At 54.6% G+C, this 19263-nt stretch overlaps 6 protein-coding genes across 6 annotated transcripts; 4 read left to right on the top strand and 2 right to left on the bottom strand.

Annotated features, from left to right (window-relative positions):
• The first annotated feature begins 1544 nt into the window (after positions 1 to 1544).
• On the top strand, positions 1545 to 2389 carry BZA05DRAFT_389552 (uridylate kinase). Its single transcript, XM_051482792.1, has one exon. The coding sequence runs from the start codon at positions 1637 to 1639 to the stop codon at positions 2045 to 2047; it is 411 nt and encodes a 136-aa protein (XP_051341976.1). The 5' UTR covers positions 1545 to 1636; the 3' UTR covers positions 2048 to 2389.
• Positions 2390 to 2399: 10 nt separating this feature from the next.
• On the top strand, positions 2400 to 7321 carry BZA05DRAFT_369311 (CPSF A subunit region-domain-containing protein). Its single transcript, XM_051481617.1, has 5 exons — positions 2400 to 4822; positions 4957 to 5138; positions 5187 to 5306; positions 5363 to 6746; positions 6808 to 7321. Exons 1-5 carry the CDS (start codon positions 2626 to 2628, stop codon positions 7257 to 7259), a joined length of 4335 nt encoding a protein of 1444 aa, XP_051341977.1. The 5' UTR covers positions 2400 to 2625; the 3' UTR covers positions 7260 to 7321.
• Positions 7322 to 8978: 1657 nt separating this feature from the next.
• BZA05DRAFT_442455 (kinase-like domain-containing protein) lies at positions 8979 to 11005 on the bottom strand (the record flags this gene model as incomplete). The annotated part of the gene is made up of 5 exons (XM_051486754.1): positions 8979 to 9009; positions 9067 to 9210; positions 9263 to 9901; positions 9954 to 10457; positions 10509 to 11005. The coding sequence occupies 5 exons, from the start codon at positions 11003 to 11005 to the stop codon at positions 8979 to 8981; spliced, it is 1815 nt and encodes a 604-aa protein (XP_051341978.1).
• A 1841-nt stretch (positions 11006 to 12846) lies between these two features.
• BZA05DRAFT_369316 (uncharacterized protein) lies at positions 12847 to 14378 on the top strand. The gene is made up of 4 exons (XM_051481618.1): positions 12847 to 12961; positions 13023 to 13132; positions 13206 to 13429; positions 13486 to 14378. The coding sequence occupies exons 1-4, from the start codon at positions 12945 to 12947 to the stop codon at positions 14203 to 14205; spliced, it is 1071 nt and encodes a 356-aa protein (XP_051341979.1). The 5' UTR covers positions 12847 to 12944; the 3' UTR covers positions 14206 to 14378.
• A 200-nt stretch (positions 14379 to 14578) lies between these two features.
• BZA05DRAFT_217064 (mitochondrial import inner membrane translocase subunit Tim54) lies at positions 14579 to 16153 on the top strand. The gene is made up of 2 exons (XM_051479666.1): positions 14579 to 14853; positions 14907 to 16153. The coding sequence occupies exons 1-2, from the start codon at positions 14754 to 14756 to the stop codon at positions 16070 to 16072; spliced, it is 1266 nt and encodes a 421-aa protein (XP_051341980.1). The 5' UTR covers positions 14579 to 14753; the 3' UTR covers positions 16073 to 16153.
• Positions 16154 to 17525, bottom strand: BZA05DRAFT_217062 (kinase-like domain-containing protein). The gene has a single exon (XM_051479665.1). It carries the CDS (start codon positions 17344 to 17346, stop codon positions 16234 to 16236), a length of 1113 nt encoding a protein of 370 aa, XP_051341981.1. The 5' UTR covers positions 17347 to 17525; the 3' UTR covers positions 16154 to 16233.
• Positions 17526 to 19263: the final 1738 nt, after the last annotated feature.

Consider the following 19263-nt stretch of genomic DNA (forward strand, 5'->3'; position numbering starts at 1 on the left):
ATATCAAAGAAAAGTGCAAACGAAACGAATACATGAGTGGGTATGATGTTTCTATGTACGCGTTTTGGTTGTGATGCGAAAGCTGAAGCTGAAGCTGTGTGTGTGGGTGGGTGTGACCTGAGTGCGGCGGTGGAGATGAGCGCGAGCACTGAGCAGGAGCAATGAGGCACGAGCTGCTGGTTAATGGTGGAAAGGTGGAAAGGGGGTGCGGCTGCGGCGCGCCGTAGTGCATGAAGAACTATTATCAGCCAGAAGTGAAGAACGATTGTTCCAACTTCCAAAGCGATGGGAACGAACAACCCCAGGATCTGCCTAAAGTATCGATCGAGTACCTGCCCAATACTTGTTGCCCTGAGGAACCCTCCTCCTCCTCCTTCTCGCTTCACCAGGCTCCATTCTTCAGCGGGCGGAATTGCAGCCCGTTGATCGCGCCGCAAGGCCTGAGATCTCTGTGACTGTCCATCTGTACGTAGTATCATGGACTGGCACAGTGCAGTGCCCGTCTCAGTCGTTTGCTGCCATCAGCTGCCGGCCGAGTCGCACCGCCGCTGACTTCCAGGAGTGATCATATGAGCGCCAGGAATGACAGACACGGATGCGCTGTCTGAGTACCAATCCGCAGCGGGCTAGATACTCCAGATGTACCCCACAGCCCCAGCCCACACCGCCGGGCGCCGCCTAGGGTAGCATGTGTGGAGAAGGAGATCAGACGCCAGGGGTAACTGCGTTGCAGGGTGCTTAGTAGCACTCCTGACTCCTGAGACCCGTCCTCCACTCTCCGCGCTGTGGCTGTGGCCTGGGATTGGCCAGAGCACCGTGTACTTGCCATTCATGCTTGCCGTTGGTTCCAAGATAGGTACCAGTGCTCTCCTCAGCTTATAACTACCGCCGGCGTCCGTCGTCTGTGAAGTGACAGATATTCCGATTCATGCTGCTTTGCGTACCCTCGACCGGCCCGTTTCCTTCTGTCCGATATCCGCCATCTGACTCTCTTTAAACATGTCGTCTGTATTTATTCGCCGCATGATCGTTGCTGGTGGCCGCGAGCTGCCAAGACGCCAGGAGTTCTGGACGCGAACGTCACCACACCTCAGTCCCTCACCGAGCCAGAGTTCCAGCTTAAGCCTGATTTCGACCGAATCCGATCCGGACCCATCGCTGTCGCAACACCTTCTGCTGCCGCCGCAGGTGTTGTTCTCGTCCAACCCCTTCACCACAACCATCACTCCGCACACGCACTTCGGCCACAACCACTACCACATTCCACTGCCACCACCACACTCGTACCCACCGTTCCTCGACGCCTCGCTCTTCGCCCCGATGCCCGCCGTCGCCCAGGTCGAAGCCCCGACCGAAAAGGTCCCCACTTTCTCGCCGAACGATGTCACCGTCATCTTCGTCCTCGGCGGCCCAGGCGTCGGCAAGGGAACGCAGTGCGCAAATCTCGTCAAGGACTACGGCTTCGTGCACTTGAGCGCGGGAGACCTCCTCCGCGAGGAGCAGAACCGCCAGGGCTCCGAGTTCGGCGACCTGATCAAGACGCACATCCGCGAGGGAAAGATCGTACGTTTCTCCATCTCCACAAGTCAGAAAAGTAAAGCGAGCGAGCGGCTGCTGACGATAAAATCAGGTACCCATGGAAGTGACCGTTGCGCTCCTCGAGAGCGCCATGAAGGAAGCCATCAAGTCGCAGGGAAAGAGTAAATTCCTGATCGACGGGTTCCCGCGGAAGCTTGATCAGGCGTACAAATTCGAGCAGGAGGTGTGTCCGAGCGCGTTCACGCTGTTCTTCGATACGACCGAGGACGTGATGCTAGCGCGCTTGTTGAAGCGCGGGGAGACGAGCGGCCGTACCGACGACAATATCGAGAGCATCCGCAAGAGGTTTCGTACGTTCAAGGAGACGAGCTATCCCGTCGTCGAGCACTTTAGGACCTTGGGGAAGGTCGTCGATGTCGATGCGGCGGATTCCCCCGTCGGTGTCTATGCACATGTTAAAGAGCAGCTGAAGGGCCTGCTGGAGACCGTGGAGAAACAGGGTGTTTAGGATTTGGGTTTCGCTTGGGCTGCATGGAGTTGTGAATTTGGTCGGGTTGGATTCCCTTGGGTTTAATAGGTTGGGTCTGTTTCTTTTTTGGCTTTTAGCTCTGGTGACTACATTTTGTTTCGACGTTTCCTTTGTTAGTATACCACGGTGGTAGGAGTAGAGCACTTAAATACCAAGAGCCCGGCGTAGAGAAGGGGAGGAGGAAGAGGGGGAGGAGAAGGAGAATATGAAGTAAAACTGAAGTCATCGTGATCCCAGTGCGAGCGAGCGAGCGGGTAAATCCAAAAAGTAGTGGCTTTACTCTACCGTGCAAGGGATCACGTTCTGAACGCGACTTCCCGCCAGCTTGAATCAATTGTCTCTCGGAACCACCGCAACGCATCGTTCCATACCTATCCACGTCCATCCCCCAGCAAGCCACACACCTGCACCACCACCACCATTGCGATCATGAGCAGCACGCGCTCTCAATAATTGAATCATCATATTAAACAGCAACACCCCACCCCACACACACACACGCCCGCCCGCCCCACCACACCACACCACCGCCGCCTCGGGCACCCACCACTACCACAATGCCCGAAATCTACACCGAGCTCACCCCGGCGACGTCGGTCACGCACTCCCTCACCCTCCCCTTTACCTCGCCGACGGCCTCGAACCTCCTAATCGCGAAAACCAACATCCTGCAAATCTTCACGACGACCAGCGTGCCCACGGAGCTGACATTGGCGCCGTCGACGCCCGACGCGGCGGCAGCGGCGGGGGCGGGGGGCGGGATCGACCGGCGCGACGAAGAGCAAGGCGACTTCTCGGCAGAGCTGACGCTGCAGCGGAGCCAAGTCGAGGATGTGGCGAAGCTGGTGCTGGTGGCGGAGTTCACGCTCGCGGGTGAGATCGCGGGCATGGTCCGCGTCACCCCCGCCGAGCGGTCTCGCGGCAACGCCGCGGGCGATATGCTCCTCGTAGCCGTCAGGGACGCGAAGTTGAGTCTGCTGCTGTGGAACAAGGAGAGGTTCGCCGTCGAGACGGTTAGTCTGCATTATTATGAGAGGGACGAGTTTGCGAGCCCCGTGGTGGGCGAGGGCTTGCCGAGTCAGCTCGTCGCGGATCCGGGGATGAGGGCGGTTGCGTTGAGGTTCGCCGGGGATATGTTGGCTGTGCTGCCGGTGAGGCAGGATGGTGAGGATGAGGAGATGCTGGATGGGTCTGAGGGAGAGGAGGAGGAGGAGGAGGAGCCCCTCGAGGATGATGTGGTTATGGCGGAGAGCGGCGTGATGGATGATACCGAGGACTGGGATCCCACTGCGCCGGATGAGCCGGAGAATGGCGGGAGGAAGCCGGAGATGTCGAGGGGAAAGAAGAAGAAGGAGAAAGCCGATAAGATGGATCTGCCGTTTCTGCCGAGTTTTGTGGTCAACGCCTCACAGTTGGATGATGCGATCAGCCATGTGCTGTCATTGACTTTCCTACACGAGTATCGTGAACCGACACTTGGAATCCTCTACTCGCCGAGGTGGACGTGGACAGGGTGGCTGGAGCAGCGGAAAGATACCACCTGCTACATCGTCATCACCTTGGACCTGGATCAAAAGGCATCGACTCCCATTATCAGCGTTCAGGGACTGCCATACGATCTGTTTAAAGTAGTACCGCTCACGCCACCGATCGGCGGAAGTTTGTTGCTCGGTGCGAACGAACTCATCCACGTCGACCAGGCCGGAAAATCCACCGGAGTAGCAGTGAACCAGTTCGCAAAGCGAACAACCAACTTCGCCGGGCTGGCAGATCAGAGCGATCTCTGCCTCGCGCTTGAAGGCTCAACGATAGTGGAGCTGGACGGCGAAGGAGGCGATCTCCTCCTCATCACGAAAGAGGGCACAGCTGTCATTGTTGGTTTCCGCATGGACGGTAGAAACGTCTCGGGCGTGAAGGTTACAAAGATTGCAAACCATCCGGGACCGCTCGTTGGTGGGCTGGCTACTACTGCAACGTCACTAGGCGGGCGGAGGCTATTCGTGGGTTGCGATGAGGGCGACGCGAGAATACTGAAATGGCGGCGGAAAGGAGAAAAGAAGAAGGCGATCATGCCGGGCCTAGACGAGGGGCTGGAGGAGCACGAGGTCGAGGATATCTACAATATGCTGGACGATGTCGATGACGACCTCTATGGCGGCAGCTCGACGGACTTGAGTGGTGCGAGGAAGGACAACACATTTACGGATGCAAAAGTCGGTGATCACAGGGCAACGGGTGAGTATGTGTTTCAGACGCACGATCGGATCGTCAATCTGGGTCCCTTCAGAAGCATTTCCATGGGACGCCCAACATTCCCGCTTGATTCCTTGGAGAAGCAGAGGGGCGTGGTACCGGAATTGGAAATCATCGCCACATCGGGACCTACAAATACTCCCGAAGACGCTGGATTATCACTGATACGTCGCTCCGTTGCTCCCACCATCATCGGACACTTTGCTTTTCCGGCGTGCAGGGGCTTATGGACCGTCAGAGCTAAGAGCCTGAAGGCACCAAGCCCCACGGAAGCAGCAACAGGACAGGAAGGTCTAACGCCAAACGTGGACGAAGAGTACGACCGGTACCTCTTCGTCTCCAAGGCAAGTGATAGTCAAGTATTCAAGGTCGGAGATGCGTTTGAGGAGCTTCACGGATCAGATTTTGATTCAGACGGGGCTACGCTGGAAGTGGGAGTGCTTGGAGAGGGGGCGCGGATCGTGCGCGTTGTCAGTCAGCAGGTTATTGTTTATGATTGCGGTGCGTGTGATTCCCTCCTGTGTGCTATAGGAATAAAGATCTGTTATTCCCCTGGACGTGATGGGTGTTTTTTTTAGAGTGTGCTTTGCGTCTCTTCCACTTGTGACGGTTTTGCTGATGGTGAACGTGTGAAGATATGCAGCTCTCCCAGATTGTGCCGATGGATGAAGAGGAGACTGGTGAAGAGGGCCCTGCAATTACCAGTGCCAAGATCCTGGACCCGTATGTGATATTGCTGAGAGTCGACGGTAGTGTGCTGGTGTACAAGCTGGATAAGAGCATGGAGCTCGCCGAGGAGGAGAGGGAAGGCATCAAGGTACGCCAGCTCGAGTCTTTATTAGGATGTGGCTGATTGATCCATCAGGGCACCAAATACAAGTCTGGATGTCTCTACAAGGCTCGGGCGGGAGAGCTGCTCCCAGCAACGGAAGCGAGAGATACAGATTATATTCTCACCCTTTTGACCGAAGATCAGACATTACAGGTGATTCTACCCCCAACGGACCGCGTCATGGCTACGGGGACTGATTTATAGTCTAGATCTTCAACCTCCTGGATTTAAACACGCCTATATTCACAGCAGGGCACTTCAGTACACTACCTCCACTGCTGAAGCAGCAAACACAATCAGCACCCACCTCACCAAAGACAACCACCGCCTCTGCCGCCGCGTCGGCAACAGAAGACATCGCCGAGGCCCTGCTCGCCGATCTGGGTGACCATGCATCCCGGGAACCATATCTCATCGTCCGCAGTTCGCAAGACGACATCACATTCTACAAAGCCTTCCTCACTCCGACCTCCCTTGCATTCACCAAAACCGCCAATCCCATCATTTCCACACCCAGGCTAAACCTGGCAGAAACACCGCTTTTCCGCCCGATGGTGGCTATGGAAAATGTCGGCGGCTACGCTTGTGTCTTCCTTCCCGGCGTGGACCCAGCATTCATCATGAAGACGGCAAAAAGCATACCGCGTCTGCATCGTCTCGCGGGCACTGCAGTCCGTGCGATATCATCGTTCCACACGGCGAGTGCAGACCGCGGATTCGTCTACGTCGATGTGGCAGGCGGCGTCAGAGTCGCCTTACTCCCACAGGACTGGAACTTCGACAACCCCTTCCATGCAAAGAAGATCTATCTTGGCGAGTCTCTGCGTGCCGTAGCCTGGTACGATCCGATGAGCGTGTGCATAGCAGCGACCACGAAGCGGGTCCCCTTCAGCATAGAAGAGGACGACGGGGCAGCCACGCCCGACGACTCACAACTAAAACCCACTATCGACTCGGGCGCAGTCGTAATTATCTCGCCGCTGACATGGACAGTAGTGGATCGGTATCCCTTCGCACACAATGAGGTGGCGCTGATAGTGCAGACCATCTCCCTCGAGGTATCGGAGCACACCAAGGAGCGCCGCCAGCTCGTCACTGTAGGAACAGGAATCTTTAGAGGAGAAGACCACTCTGCGCGCGGCGGGATCTATGTCTTTGAGGTGATCGAGGTCGTTCCGGAGCCTGGAAAACCAGAGACCAACAGAAAACTCAAGCTTGTCACCAGAGAGGAGGTTAAGGGCACCGTCTCTGCGCTCTGCGGCGTGAACGGCTATCTCCTAGCCGCGCAAGGCCAGAAAATCATGGTCCGCGGACTCAAGGAAGATCAATCACTGCTGCCGGTGGCGTTCATGGACATGAACTGCTACGTCACAGTCGCGAAGAACTTTGGCGGACTCGTGCTCTTTGGAGACTTTGCCAAGAGTGTCTGGTTCACTGGGTTCTCCGAAGAGCCGTACAAGATGACGCTGTTTGGGAAGGACACGCAGGAGATCCGCGTCGTTGCCGCGGACTTCTTGCCGGATGGCCGCCAGCTGTTTTTTGTCGTCGCGGACGCGAACGGAGACGTCCACGTGCTGCAGTACGATCCTGAACGTGAATTCCACCAACCACCCTCCTTCTCTGTGTGTGCGCGATGCTAACAATCCATAAACAGATCCGAAATCCCTCGCGGGCCAACGCCTAATCCACCGCTGCGCCTTCCACTCCCCGCACGAGATCCTCTCCCTCACCCTCCTCCCGCGGACGCCGACCACGCCCTCCGCCGCATCGGAGGAGCAGTACCTGCTGCTTGCAGCCACCCGCACCGGCGCGCTCGCGCTCATCACCACAGTCCCGGAGAACTCCTACCGGCGGCTGAACCAGCTACAGAACCAAGTCGTAGTGGGCGAGGAGCACGTTGCGGGGCTGAATCCGAAGGCGTTCCGTCACGTCCCTACGGGCACGGGAGAGTTTCTGCGCGGAGTCCTCGATAGGGGGCTGCTGGAGAGGTGGGTCGGTATGCAGACTGGGAAGAAGCGCGAGGTGGCGGAGCGCGCGGGACTGGAGGTCGATGCGGCGAGGGAGTGGGTTAGGAGTGTCGGAGAGGGCGCGTTGACGTACTTGTAGGTTGTAGGGTTGGAAGTTGTTGATGGGGGGTGAGGGGGTGGGAGGATACCATTGGAGGGAGGGGCTGGGGTGGGTGATGGGTGATAAGGTTTTAGATCGGAACGGATATGGATATGAGATGTGATGGGGTTTATGATTACCGCTGTGCTATGCTATGTACCTGCGCAAGACTGCTGTGCGCCATCCATCCATCCACCAGTCGTTCGGCGATAGAGCTGGATTTGTGTATGTACCTAGGTGACGATGATATCATGAGATGACAGCGAGAGAGGTTTAGACGGAAGGAGAGTATTGAATTTGGTATTGGGTATCAGCAAGTCAAGTTCACACCATCGCCAACCTCTTAGGTCAGAATGGGGTTTGATAACGGCTATTGGTGATACACCCCTCAGGTGTAAAAGGCTGGCCGCTGGGGGTGTGCCCCCGCAGATGAAATACACCCCAAATTCTTAGTCGAGTATTGAGTGAGAGCAAATAGGCACCACCAAATAGCAACAGCATTAGGCGGAATCTCGTGTATGGTATGGTAGTGGGGCAGCCTTCAATGAAAAAAGTGCGTTTTCAGCACCATTACCACCACCACTGTCAATGTAAAATATATGTGAAAGAGAAGATTGAGAAGATTGAGAAGTGGAAGGGGAAGATTGAGAAGATTGAAAAGATTGAAAAGCGGAAGAGGAAGATGAAGAGGAATGGAATTCCCGAAGTGAGCCTGCGTCACGAAGATAACGCAAGAAATGAATGAGGGATGTTGAGAGTCAATGACAGTAGCAGGTCTAAACACAAAGCAAGAGACACCACTGTAGATAAACAATAACCAAAGACAATAGACGGTCCAGTCCAGACACTGGTGGAGTTTCTCGCCACTCGCGCTCCTTTCCTTCAGCTACGAGCTTTCGATCAGTTGCGGGGACGGATGACGGATGACGGAGTAAGTAGTCACCAAAGTCGAGTCAAGGCGCAAGAAGTGGAATAGGAATAGTGATTACGCTTCCTCGGTAAATACCGTATTGACCTCTATGATCGCCCACCGATAACCTCAAGTCCAAGCCATTGATAGTTCGAACAACAATCCACGAATTCGACTGGCTGGGAGTGATGTGAAGCCGGCACCTGGTGATCCCGCAATGTATCACTCGCTTTTGGGCTTCTGCCACGGCATAGATCCTGATTCCTACCTCATAGTAGTTTCCCGGTCTTGCAGCTGTTATTGGCAGACAGTCCGGATCAGTGCCTGGTACTCTAATTTGCCTGGGTGATACCCGATGCTCTGGCCTTAAGTGTTTGGAATTCACTTGGTATCTATCGCTTTCGCTCTCGTGCTTTCAACAGATGCACACGGCACAAATGACGGGTAAAACATCTAGATATCCACGCTTAAACCTCGCCTCGGCGTCCCACTCACTCCGAAGTCTACACTACCTACACTACCTACTACAAAGTTACTGGAAGTCTGGAACCCCCGAGCTCACCAATAACGCACCAACAAGAGCCGGAAAAAAAACGAAAGAAAGAACGGTAGAAAGTATAAGACAAGCTATAACAAGAAAAACTGCTGCATGGAGGGGGCATATCTTCAACCACATCGTCAAAACCATGCTTGCAAATTTCGCCCTACAAGATAATGTGACGCTGGATGCAGAAAAAAAATGTGAAGTGTAACAATCGACCTCTTCCCTCATCCCCCATTCAGTCGGGTATTCGCCGCGTTCCCTCACGTTACAATCCACCTTGACGGCTGAGACGGTTGCTACATAGAAAAGTCAGTATAGATTCGAACAGACGACACAAAGTAGGAAGCGCATACAATCTGGTGTAAGTGTATCCGATGAACGGCAATCCAGTCTCCTCGCCGATCTGGACGGGCTGTGATGTCGACCCGGCGTTGGCGCGTGCAGCTGCCACTTCTGGCCTTTCGGGTACGTTCTCCAGCTCTTCCGTGGGGAAGTATCTGTATTATCGTCAGCATGTACGTTGCGACCATGCAGTACTACAGAACTTACGAAGTATCGGTGATGGAGGTCAACTGGGGCTTAAATGGGGCATCGATTCCGCGGAGGCTGTCCCAGTTGACACCGGCAAAGAACGGATGTGCCTTGATCTCGTCGGCGCCGTGCCTTCCCAGTCGCTTGTCGGCAGAAGTGATGAGGTTCCTGATGAGGTCCTCGGCTTCTGGGCTCAACAGGATCTCCTCCGGGAAGTACAGCTGAGTCTGCCAGTTCACAATCTTCCTGTAGGTCTCGTGGGCATCCTCGGCACAGAATGGGGGCCATCCAACAAGGCACTCGAACATGATCGTTCCCAAACTCCACCAGTCACACTCCTGCCCGTATCCAGAGTGCAAAAAGATTTCTGGCGCAATGTAGTCAGGGGTACCGACTGTTGAATAGGCCATCAACCGGCGAGATTTCCTCCAGGTGTTGATCTGGTTGCGGTTGGACACGGTCAGGTGGATTGCGTCGACCATCACCGAGTTTCTAGGGCGCGTTCCCTGATCGGCGGCGGGAGGACTTGAGCTGTTTTCTAGAAGGCGTTGGTAGTATGCCTGGTCGTGAGTCTTGTGGAAACCGGTCGACAATCCGAAGTCGGACAGCTTGATATGTCCATCTTTGTCGATCAGGATGTTGTCGGGCTTGATATCACTGCGGAACCGTTAACAACGGTTAGGTGGAGAAGAGGAGTCGATTGGCCTACCGATGGATGAAACCGAGTCTATGAACAGCCTCGATAGCCAACACGCACTGTGCCATGTAGAATCTCGTGACATCCTCGGTGAAGATCTCATACTTGATGAGCATGGTCATCAGGTCACCACCGGGCAAGAACTCCATGATCAGGTACAGATAGACTGCATCCTGAAAGGAGTAGAAAAGGTTGACAACCCATGGGGAGTCCGAATCTGCCAAAACATCTCGTTCCGCCTTGACGTGTGCAAGCTGGTCTTTCTTGAACATCTCGGACTTGAGCAGTGTCTTCATGGCGTAGATCTTTCCGGTATCCTTCTTCTGCACCAGCCTGACTTCTCCGAAAGCTCCCTTTCCGATAACCTTCACGGTCATGAAGTCGTCGGCAGTAAGGCGTAGTCGCCGCAATCGCAGGAACGATGATTCCTGGTTTCCGAGTTGCTTTCGTCGCCGGTTCTTGCGCTCTTCCGACATGCGAGCCTCGCCCGCAAGTTCCTGTTCTAGCTCGACACGCCTAAAAGCATATCAGCAAGGGGGAGTTGCAGCATCAACCGGACATCCTGACCTTTGGTTCCTCTCCACCGCGTGGTTGACGCTCTGGTTGTAGTGGAGCTCGACCTTCAGCTTCAAGGCCTTCGCCCGCTCCTTGGTAGAGGGCGAGAACAAGCTATCATCACGGTTGAAAATCACGTAGTCGTTGTTCAAGCTACCCGACGCCTGCGTAGAACCGGATGTGCGCGGCCGCTGGGGAGATCCCGGACGACCTGACTGTCTGGCCGACAGATGCTGGTTTTGAAGCTGGTTCGCCAACCCATTAGCATCATATCCACTGCCATACTGTTGCTGCTGTTGCTGTTGGAACTGCTGCTGTTGTTGAAACTGTTGCTGTTGCTGAAACTGCTGCTGCTGGCTAGGGAATCCCTGTGGCGGGAACTGTTGTTGCTGTTGCTGCTGCTGGGGATAGCCAGGTTGCTGGTTCGGTGGCTGTTGACCGTAAAACTGCTGATACATAGAGTTTGGTGTCGGGGTGTAGTTGGGATCTCTCCCGCCGTTGTTGTTCATCGTGAAAGTCGGATTCCTTTAAGGAATAGCTCCTTGATTATTGCCGTTGGAGGGCGGAGTGCGGACTACGACCGATCGAAGTTTTGGGCAGCAACTGCTTACAGCACCGAATGCGAAGTAGGTATCGAGATGCGTACTATCCTAACTGTGACGGTAGATGACACAGCTTCTGCCTTCTGTTGAAGGTCAGAACATTATTCCAAAATAAGGGGCGTTGAGCTTGAATGTGTGCGGGGATCGGTATTGAACCGCGATGAAAGGCAACCGGGCATCAACAGACAACCCAGTGGAGTGCAGATCTGAAGTCCGCAGAGACCAAAGAGAGTATAGACGATACTTGGAGCAGAGTGGAACAAGCAGCAGAACAGTTGCTATAGTGACTTACTTAAGGGAACAGTTGCACAGCGCTAGGGAGTAAAAGGTGACTGTGGGAGAAGTTGAAGATGAAGATGGCGAGGAATATGGTAGGGGAAGATCGGGTTGTTGAAAGAAGAGGAGGAATGGAGTAGGTAGGTTGAATGGTGAGTGAGCAATTGGTTGTTGGCTGCTGCTTTGTCGCTGCCGCTACCGCTGGTGTATCGAGGAGTTCCGGGAGACGGGGGTTGGTTGGTATGAGATGTGTCGAAGTGGTGGATAGATTTCCTGAGTCCTGACACTTGGAGCGAGGGGGGGCGTTGACCGGCCGGCAAGGTTCAGTCTAGTTCGGGTCAAGACAGCCGGGTTTATGGTCAGGAGCGAGAGAGAGGCAGCGAATGCCAGTGCGAGGCAAAGGCAGCGAAAGACGGAGCTTCGGATTGAGTGATATACACCAAAGGTCTCAATTAGAGTGCTGGGAAGATGTTGACAGCCTCCGTCACGTCGCCAGGCCTGTCGAGACAACAGAGCACTGTGCAGAAACGGTGGCCGAAGAACTGTAGAGGTACTCTAGTATAGGTAATACGTAGCGGCATATCAATCGCACCCTCTCTTAGCCCCGACAAAAACGGCGGCCACATCTCTCATCGACGATGCACTCCCCATACCTTCGCTCAGGGTTGCAACGGAGTCTGAAGAAGCAGGGCATCAGTCCAGGGTATGCTTGGAGATGGCATATCGTGTACAGGCACCTAATGTGTCTACTTGCTTACCTAAGTATGTACTTTGCTCTACGCACTTCCGGGCAAACGCGTTAGGCGCGGACGTGGAAGAACCGAAGAATCGAGAAAGACACTCGGGCCGTTGTAGATTTAACTTCGCACATGCGGTGGCTCACTTCCTGCAGGCTGTCATGCCAGCGTCGATAACTTGCTTCTTATTGCTGCCAGAGCTGCAATACCAAACGGTTCATGGTTCACTCTGGTGATACTCTACTCTCCCGCCGAGCAAGGTATGGCAGGTGATTCAGCTTCCCGAACTCCGAAACTGGCATGGCCGATTGCACGTTTATCCGGTGGCCATCAATGAGGAGCACAGGCCATGTCTGCTCCTGTTCCCTACTCTCCCTTGAGAAATTACCGCTTGATCGTTCAGGCCATACCATAGTTGCTAATGCCATGGCGATGAGACCTTCGCGATCTCTACCCTAACTATTACCTATTCCAACCCCACAAGTTCGTTAGGTACATAGTAGTTCGCGGCCCAGTGAATCTGTTATTGCGATATCTTCTCCAACTATCCCGCAATCTTGAATGTATAGGATCACCGCATTCTCTCTCTGTTTTAATCGGATCCAAACATTAAACTTCAATTTGTTCTTTTGTCTGTGAATACAATGCGCTGCTGGGTTGTGCCCTAAGGTGAAGTCTTGGCATATAGTGAGTGTGGAAAAGTTTACTGGCTGCCGCCGCCCAGAAACCCAGACCATCGATAGCGGGACACCTCAATAACGAAAAACGAACCCCACATCTCCCCGCCGCCAACAACGAACCTCCCCAATAACGAGCAACGAATATATACCATCATGGCCGCCGATAAGACGTACGTCACTTGCTGTGTCTCGATCTCCGCGTTTGCTAATAACTCTGTTTTTCGTCTCCAGAAACCCCGCCAGTCCCCTAAAGTCCGTACGAGTCGATGCTCTTGTGGTCCTCAAGATCTGCAAGCATGCATCTTCAGCACACCCTCAGGTCGTGACCGGCCAGCTTCTTGGTATGCGCGAAATGTCTTTCCGCTCGGGACGATGCTGTTTTTGTTTCGGCTCGCTCATGGTGCTGTGGTGTAGGAATGGACGTCGATGGCGAGCTCCAGATCACCAACTCTTTCCCGTTCCCCTCGGTTGAGGCTCCCGCATCCGACGAGAAGGGTTCATCCGGTGACGGTGCCGCCGCCGCCCCAAGGGCAAAGGCCAACACATACTACCAGACTGAGATGGTGCGGTGTCTGCGGGAAATGAACGTAGATGCCAACAGTGTTGGATGGTACCAGTCGGCTAGCCTGGGCAACTTCGTGCGTGTTCTCCGGCAGTAGGAGATATTGGATGGTAAGCTGACAGCCAAAAACAGCTCAACACCAACTTCGTCGAGAACCAGTTCTTTTACCAGTCCTCATTGAACGAGCGAACCGTTGCGCTCGTGCACGACACCGCGCGGTCCATCTCCGGCGCTCTCTCCCTGCGCGCCTTCCGCCTGACCCCCCAGTTCATGGCTGCCCAGAAGGAAGGAAAATTCACCGTCGAGTCCCTTCAGAAGCACAACCTGACGTACCGCGACATCCTCGTCGAGCTCCCTCTTACCATCCACAACAGCCACCTCCTCACCAGTCTCCTCCACCAGCTTGACAACCCCGCGCCCGCGCCCCTTTCCGAGCTCTCTCTTTCCGCCCCTATGCCGCTGGCGCCCAACTTCGATGCCCTGGACCTCTCCATCGACCCCTTCCTGGAGAAGAACAGCGATCTCCTCCTCGAGTCCATCGAGACCCACTACTCGGAGGTGAACAACCAGCAGTACTACAACCGCCAGTTGGCGCGTGAGCAGACCAAGATCACGGCATGGCAGACGAAGCGGAAATCCGAGAACCAGCTGCGAGCCAGCGCCAAGCAGCCGCTTCTCCCAGAGGACGAATGGCAGCGGCTGTTCAAGCTCCCCCAGGAGCCGTCGAGACTCGAGACCCTTCTCAACAGCAAGCAGATCGAGCAGTACTCGAAGCAGATCGACGCATTCACTGCGAGTGTCTCGGCCAAGATGTTTGCCGTTAACCAGGGACTGCCGAGAACCGAGGAATAGAAAGTCCGGTGCGTAATATGCGGGGGTTGTTTTTTTGTGCTGGAGTTGGGGAAGGGAAAATTCATGATGCCGTGCAATTGTAAAAGTTGTGTGTTTTATGTGACCTTCACCATTGAGCCACTGTCCCAATGATAATACTCATAAAATGCTTCGAAATCCAACTCCCAAGAGAGGTACATATGACATTAAGAAGTGCTGGAGATGGGATACGCACGTACAGTCTGTTTCGCCTGTGTTCCCATGTGTAGGATTTTGTGACAGTATTTGCTCGAGTGCTTTGCTATGCATTGGCCTGTGCTTGGCATTGGCGAATGGACGGGTTAACGATAATCACAATCACCTGCTACCTATGATCCAGATCACCATACATATAGTCTTTGCAGCAGATGCTCGCCGTTCGGTATATAGGCTCTACCCGTGCTCGGCAACTCACCGCAGGTCACTCGAAAAAGCATGAGGCTCTTGCTCCCCGGTAAAAAAAATCCTGGCCGGAACAACCATACCTCTAACAGCACCCCACCACGACCACATACCCACCCACAAACCCAATGGCGACACCACCCCCCAACGCAACGGCCATGCCGCCGCCGCCTCCACCGCCCAATGCAAAGCCTCCCCCCAAGCCCAACCCCGCCTTCGCGGCGATGGGTAACACCCCTCACCCTCCCCATCCTTCTCCGTGCGCTGACCGTTTCCAACAGGTCTCCCCCGCCTGCGCGCCAAGCTCCCCTCGCGCAACTGGAGCATCTTCCTGGGCGTCTGCAGCGTAATCGGCAGCACCGTCGGCTACGATCGGTACCACACGAAACTGGTGAAGCAGAAGTGGATCGACACTGTGTCGCACCTATCGACGGAGCCCTTGGAGCCCATGGCGCTGCCGCGAAAAGTCACCGTCTACCTCGCGGCCCCGCCCGGCGACGGCATCCAGGCCGCTAGGGAACACTTCAGGGATTACGTCAAGCCCCTGCTGAATGCTGCTGCAGTCGACTTTGATGTCGTCGAGGGACGTAAGATGGGCGAGTTGAGGTATAAAGTCGCAGAGGAGATCCGGGGGCGCAGGAGGGGCGATGAGGACGGTCCTGTCGAGGAGGCGAGGAAGCGCGCGGGCATCGAGAGGGTCGATGAGGGCGGAGTGATCGTCGTGGGGAGACATGCGTGGAAGGAGTATTTGAGAGGTGTGCACGAGGGGTGGTTGGGACCGCTTGAGGCGCCGCTTCCCACACCGCCGCCTCCGTCGTCGGAAATGGTGATGGAAGCCGCATCACCCGTGGTGGAATCACTCGAGGATGCTATAGCTGAGAAGACTGCGGCGGCGGTACCTGTGCTGGACCCTAAAGAGGAGGAGAAGAAAAAGAAGGAGGAGGAGAAGAAGAAGAAGGCGATTCCTGCTCCGTTCCTACTACCGAGTCAGTATGGCGCCGCTACGATGTCGGAGCAGATCCCGGGTCGCCTCGAGGCGGCTGCGGTAGTCCCATTTCCGCATATCCTGGGCTTCTTGAATACCCCAATCAGGATGTACCGGTACGTTACGAGGAGACATATGGCGGACGAGGTGTGTCGGGAGGCGGCCGCGGTGGCACTGGGTTTCCATAGGCCTTTCATCACGGCACCGGAACCGGCTGGAACATTGATGGAGCCAGAGGAGGTCGAGGATGGACTGAAGGCCACGAAGGAGACGGGGGAGATCAATGCTTTGGAACACGAAGAGGCCGATTGGCCGAGCAAGGTCTGGGACGAGGAGAGGTACAAGGGGGAGTGGACCGAGGGAGTGTCCGTCGATGGCAGGATCAGGGAGAGGCTGAGGAGGTTCTTCATCCCCACTGACAGAGAACCCAAGAGCCCTGGTGCTGCTACAAAAGAGATGTGAAATGGTGGGGATGTTTTTACCGGTTACGGTTGTATATTAGCTATGTCTATCTCTTCCTTCTACCATGTTCTCTAGGGGGGGCATGATCCATTTGGCTAGCAAAGCAAAGGCGTTTGTGTATGTATCATAAGAAACACAGTAATGACACTAGAAAGAAGGCATCACACGATCCAACTGTCATCCACCAGCTCCCCAAGCACACTATCCTTCACCCACTTCCAATCCCTCCTCCACCCCTTCTCAATGAACTCCTTCCCCACAACCGCACACCTCACCGCCTCCGTTTGCGGTTCCCACCCACTCCTAGCCGGCCACACCGCAAGATGCACACCAAAGTGCACCACAACCCTACTTGCTATATCTTCGCTAACCCGTCCATAAGCTCCCAAAAACGCCCTCATGATCGCAATCCCCGTCTCGACCCCAAAGAACCGAAAAGGCAGATAAAGCTCAGCACACATCTGCGCCAAATCGCCCCAGACCTCTCCGACGCGTGCCATCTCCCAATCAATAATAGTCACCGTGCTCTTATCAAGTAGCACATTCCCGCACCAAAAGTCCCCATGAAGCACCGTATCCGGCAACTGCACTGCGGGTGTGGCCGCAACAATTTCCGCAAACAACGCCGCGGCCCCCCCCAGCTCCGCTGCGGGCAGCAGCGCAACCGTCTCCAGCAGCCGCCCATACGTCGCCCACGTCCATATCCCGGCCGCCTGCGTATTCCCACCCAGGGCCTCGCGCAGCTCCTCCGCCGCCTCCGTGCGGCCCCAGGAGTGCAGACGGCGCAACCACACGCCCAGCGCCTCGCCCAGCGCTTCCGCGTCCGCGTCTAGCCCGGCGGCGGAACATAGGATCGCCTTGAGGTCCCTACTACCCGAGCCCGCATCCGCGACCACGACGCTGTGCGATTCACTATCGTAGTGGTGCGCTATCGGCGTGCCCACCGTCCACCCCAAAGCTGTCGTCACCGCTGGCGGCGGACACGATAGTGATGCGAACTCGATGTAGACCCGCGATGTGTCGAGCGCGATGTTCTGCGCTAGCGCGACAAAGGGCTCGCCGTGCTTGATTATTACCGTTGTTGGCGTTGTTGGGATGCCGGGGGAGATGGGGGAGGTGGAGGAGGGAGAGGAGAGGGAGGAGAGGGTTGCCCGGTAGGTGTAGTTTGCGAAGCCGCCGTGGAGTGGGGTGAGTGCGGACAGTGGGCGGAAGACGCGGGAGAGGTGCGTGCGTAGCTGCGAGGGGGATGTGTAGTCGGGAGTCGAGGAGGCCATGCTTGGGGATTGGGAGTGAATGGGTGATTGGGTGATTGGGTGATTAGGTGAATGGCAAATGAAGAGCTGATTAAAGCTGGTAGTTTGGGTGAATGGGTCAGTGGAGATTTGATTGAAGCTGGCAGTCCGAGTCGTGGTGCTGGTGGTCGTGGTGGTGGGTTTGTGGGATTAAATGTGAGAATCAGATGCATGAGTGAAACATCTGCAACCTATCACTCATGCAATATGATGCATCGTCGACTCATCGCGGCTCACACTCAGACATGCTGCAGGCTTTAAGTCACTACAGGCAGAGGCTGAATAGGAATCGTAAGGAATGTGTTAAACAGCTAGTAAAAACTCATTTGTATGGTGGAAACGGTGTTGGAGCTTGGAACTTGGAACTTGGAACGTCTAAGACCGTGAAACTGTTTACATTCACAAGACATCACCCACCAATAGCTATACCGGTATGTAAACAGCTGCCATACAGCTAACAATCCATCTTCTTGAAATGCAGCAACACTAGAACGGACCGTTAGGTGGCGGAGCTTCCACCGAAGAAAACCCAGACTCGTGCGCAGCGTTTGCACCGCACATACAGTAGCAAAACGTGGGGTGCGATTGATACGGGGCGAATACCGCGGTCATTTGAATACCAACGGACTACCAGATTTTCATTCAATACGTAAGCCCACTTTTGGAAACGTCCAAAGAACACTTTATTCCATAACGTCAGGAGCCATACCGTCTTTCTCGCATCACGTATCAAAACATAATACGTCATCTACAGACAACTGACAACGAGAGTTCTACAGTGTTGCAATGCACTGCGTAATTGTATCACGCATGTAGTTGCAGGTTCGTCCTATTGACAAGACTGTGTGTTTGGTCAACTTCAGTAGTAATACCTACGTAAGTTTCAAATTACTATGACCGGATGACTACGGTATCACTACTGAAATACTTCCGTGCTTGCAGAAATAGGTGCTCATCAGTACCCCAGGGTCCGTACAATGCGATCTTGTGGAGTATTACGGGGTTTGAAGGATGCAGTAGCATCACGGATTTACTTCTGAAAAAAATACTGTGACCTAGCATTTCACGAAATAATTAGGTCCGTACAATGCGATCTTTTGGAGTATCACGGGGCTGGGTAGTCGCAGTAGCACAACGGATTTGCAGACGGCTCCATCAGCCCAATCCGTATAGTTTCCTCTACAGTATTTATTCCGTGGGCCTACGACACTTCCTGCACTACAGGAATTTCGGAAATATTGCTTGCGTACAGCACGTCTTACTCACAGCACGTATCCGTGCAACTAGAGGGTTTCTACCGTATGCATACCGGATTCAGTGACCGGAACATTCTGCCCAGCACGGCATTTCGTCCGTAGGACTCTTGTTTTTATAGTTTTACTACAGTCTAGGAACTATGTGATTAGCAGAACAACGTTTTCTCTGCACGACGTTGTTGTGTGAATACGGTAGTTCTCTGGTAGTTCTCTGGTATTCTGGACAGCGCGCAATATGTTGCATTCGGAAGAACTGTGGTAGTCCTTCCGGTGTTGTAGTAAAGCGTATCTTTACAACACTGCGTATAGTGTTTCGGCTTCGGCATTCGTGGGGTACCGTAGTGAAGTCGTTGAAAGCGGCGACTTACTACGGACCTACGGTTCGGCGGGTGGGTAGGTGATAGGTATGTCGTTAGGCGGCTACGGGAAACGGCGTCTGGTCGAGTGCGCGTATCGGCAGACGGAAGTGATCTGGCTGCGGAATTGAAGATATGGCACGGGTAAATCGCAAACTCCCGTAACGTACTCAATGGTAGTATTATAAGAAGCTTCTAGGCAGCTATATGCTACTGGAGATAGGGAGGGCTGGACGGAGCAGGAGCATGCATGCTACGGGTGCAATGCCCTTTTCCGCAGCAGAATC

The sequence above is a fragment of the Tricharina praecox genome (assembly GCF_024521635.1).
Source record: "Tricharina praecox strain CBS 144465 chromosome Unknown BZA05scaffold_5, whole genome shotgun sequence".
Classification (NCBI taxonomy): domain Eukaryota; kingdom Fungi; phylum Ascomycota; class Pezizomycetes; order Pezizales; family Pyronemataceae; genus Tricharina; species Tricharina praecox.

What these genes read in the sequence shown, in the direction of transcription:
- BZA05DRAFT_389552 (XM_051482792.1), top strand. Translation starts at nt 1,637, where the DNA reads ATGGAAGTGACCGTTGCGCTCCTCGAGAGCGCCATGAAGGAAGCCATC.
- BZA05DRAFT_369311 (XM_051481617.1), top strand. Translation starts at nt 2,626, where the DNA reads ATGCCCGAAATCTACACCGAGCTCACCCCGGCGACGTCGGTCACGCAC. An exon ending in GGTTATTGTTTATGATTGCG is followed by an intron (nt 4,823 to 4,956) that starts GTGCGTGTGATT and finishes GAACGTGTGAAG; the next exon opens with ATATGCAGCTCTCCCAGATT. An exon ending in AGGAGAGGGAAGGCATCAAG is followed by an intron (nt 5,139 to 5,186) that starts GTACGCCAGCTC and finishes TTGATCCATCAG; the next exon opens with GGCACCAAATACAAGTCTGG.
- BZA05DRAFT_369316 (XM_051481618.1), top strand. An exon ending in CGTGACCGGCCAGCTTCTTG is followed by an intron (nt 13,133 to 13,205) that starts GTATGCGCGAAA and finishes GCTGTGGTGTAG; the next exon opens with GAATGGACGTCGATGGCGAG. An exon ending in CGGCTAGCCTGGGCAACTTC is followed by an intron (nt 13,430 to 13,485) that starts GTGCGTGTTCTC and finishes AGCCAAAAACAG; the next exon opens with CTCAACACCAACTTCGTCGA.
- BZA05DRAFT_217064 (XM_051479666.1), top strand. Translation starts at nt 14,754, where the DNA reads ATGGCGACACCACCCCCCAACGCAACGGCCATGCCGCCGCCGCCTCCA. An exon ending in CCCCGCCTTCGCGGCGATGG is followed by an intron (nt 14,854 to 14,906) that starts GTAACACCCCTC and finishes CGTTTCCAACAG; the next exon opens with GTCTCCCCCGCCTGCGCGCC.
- BZA05DRAFT_217062 (XM_051479665.1), bottom strand. Translation starts at nt 17,346, where the DNA reads ATGGCCTCCTCGACTCCCGACTACACATCCCCCTCGCAGCTACGCACG.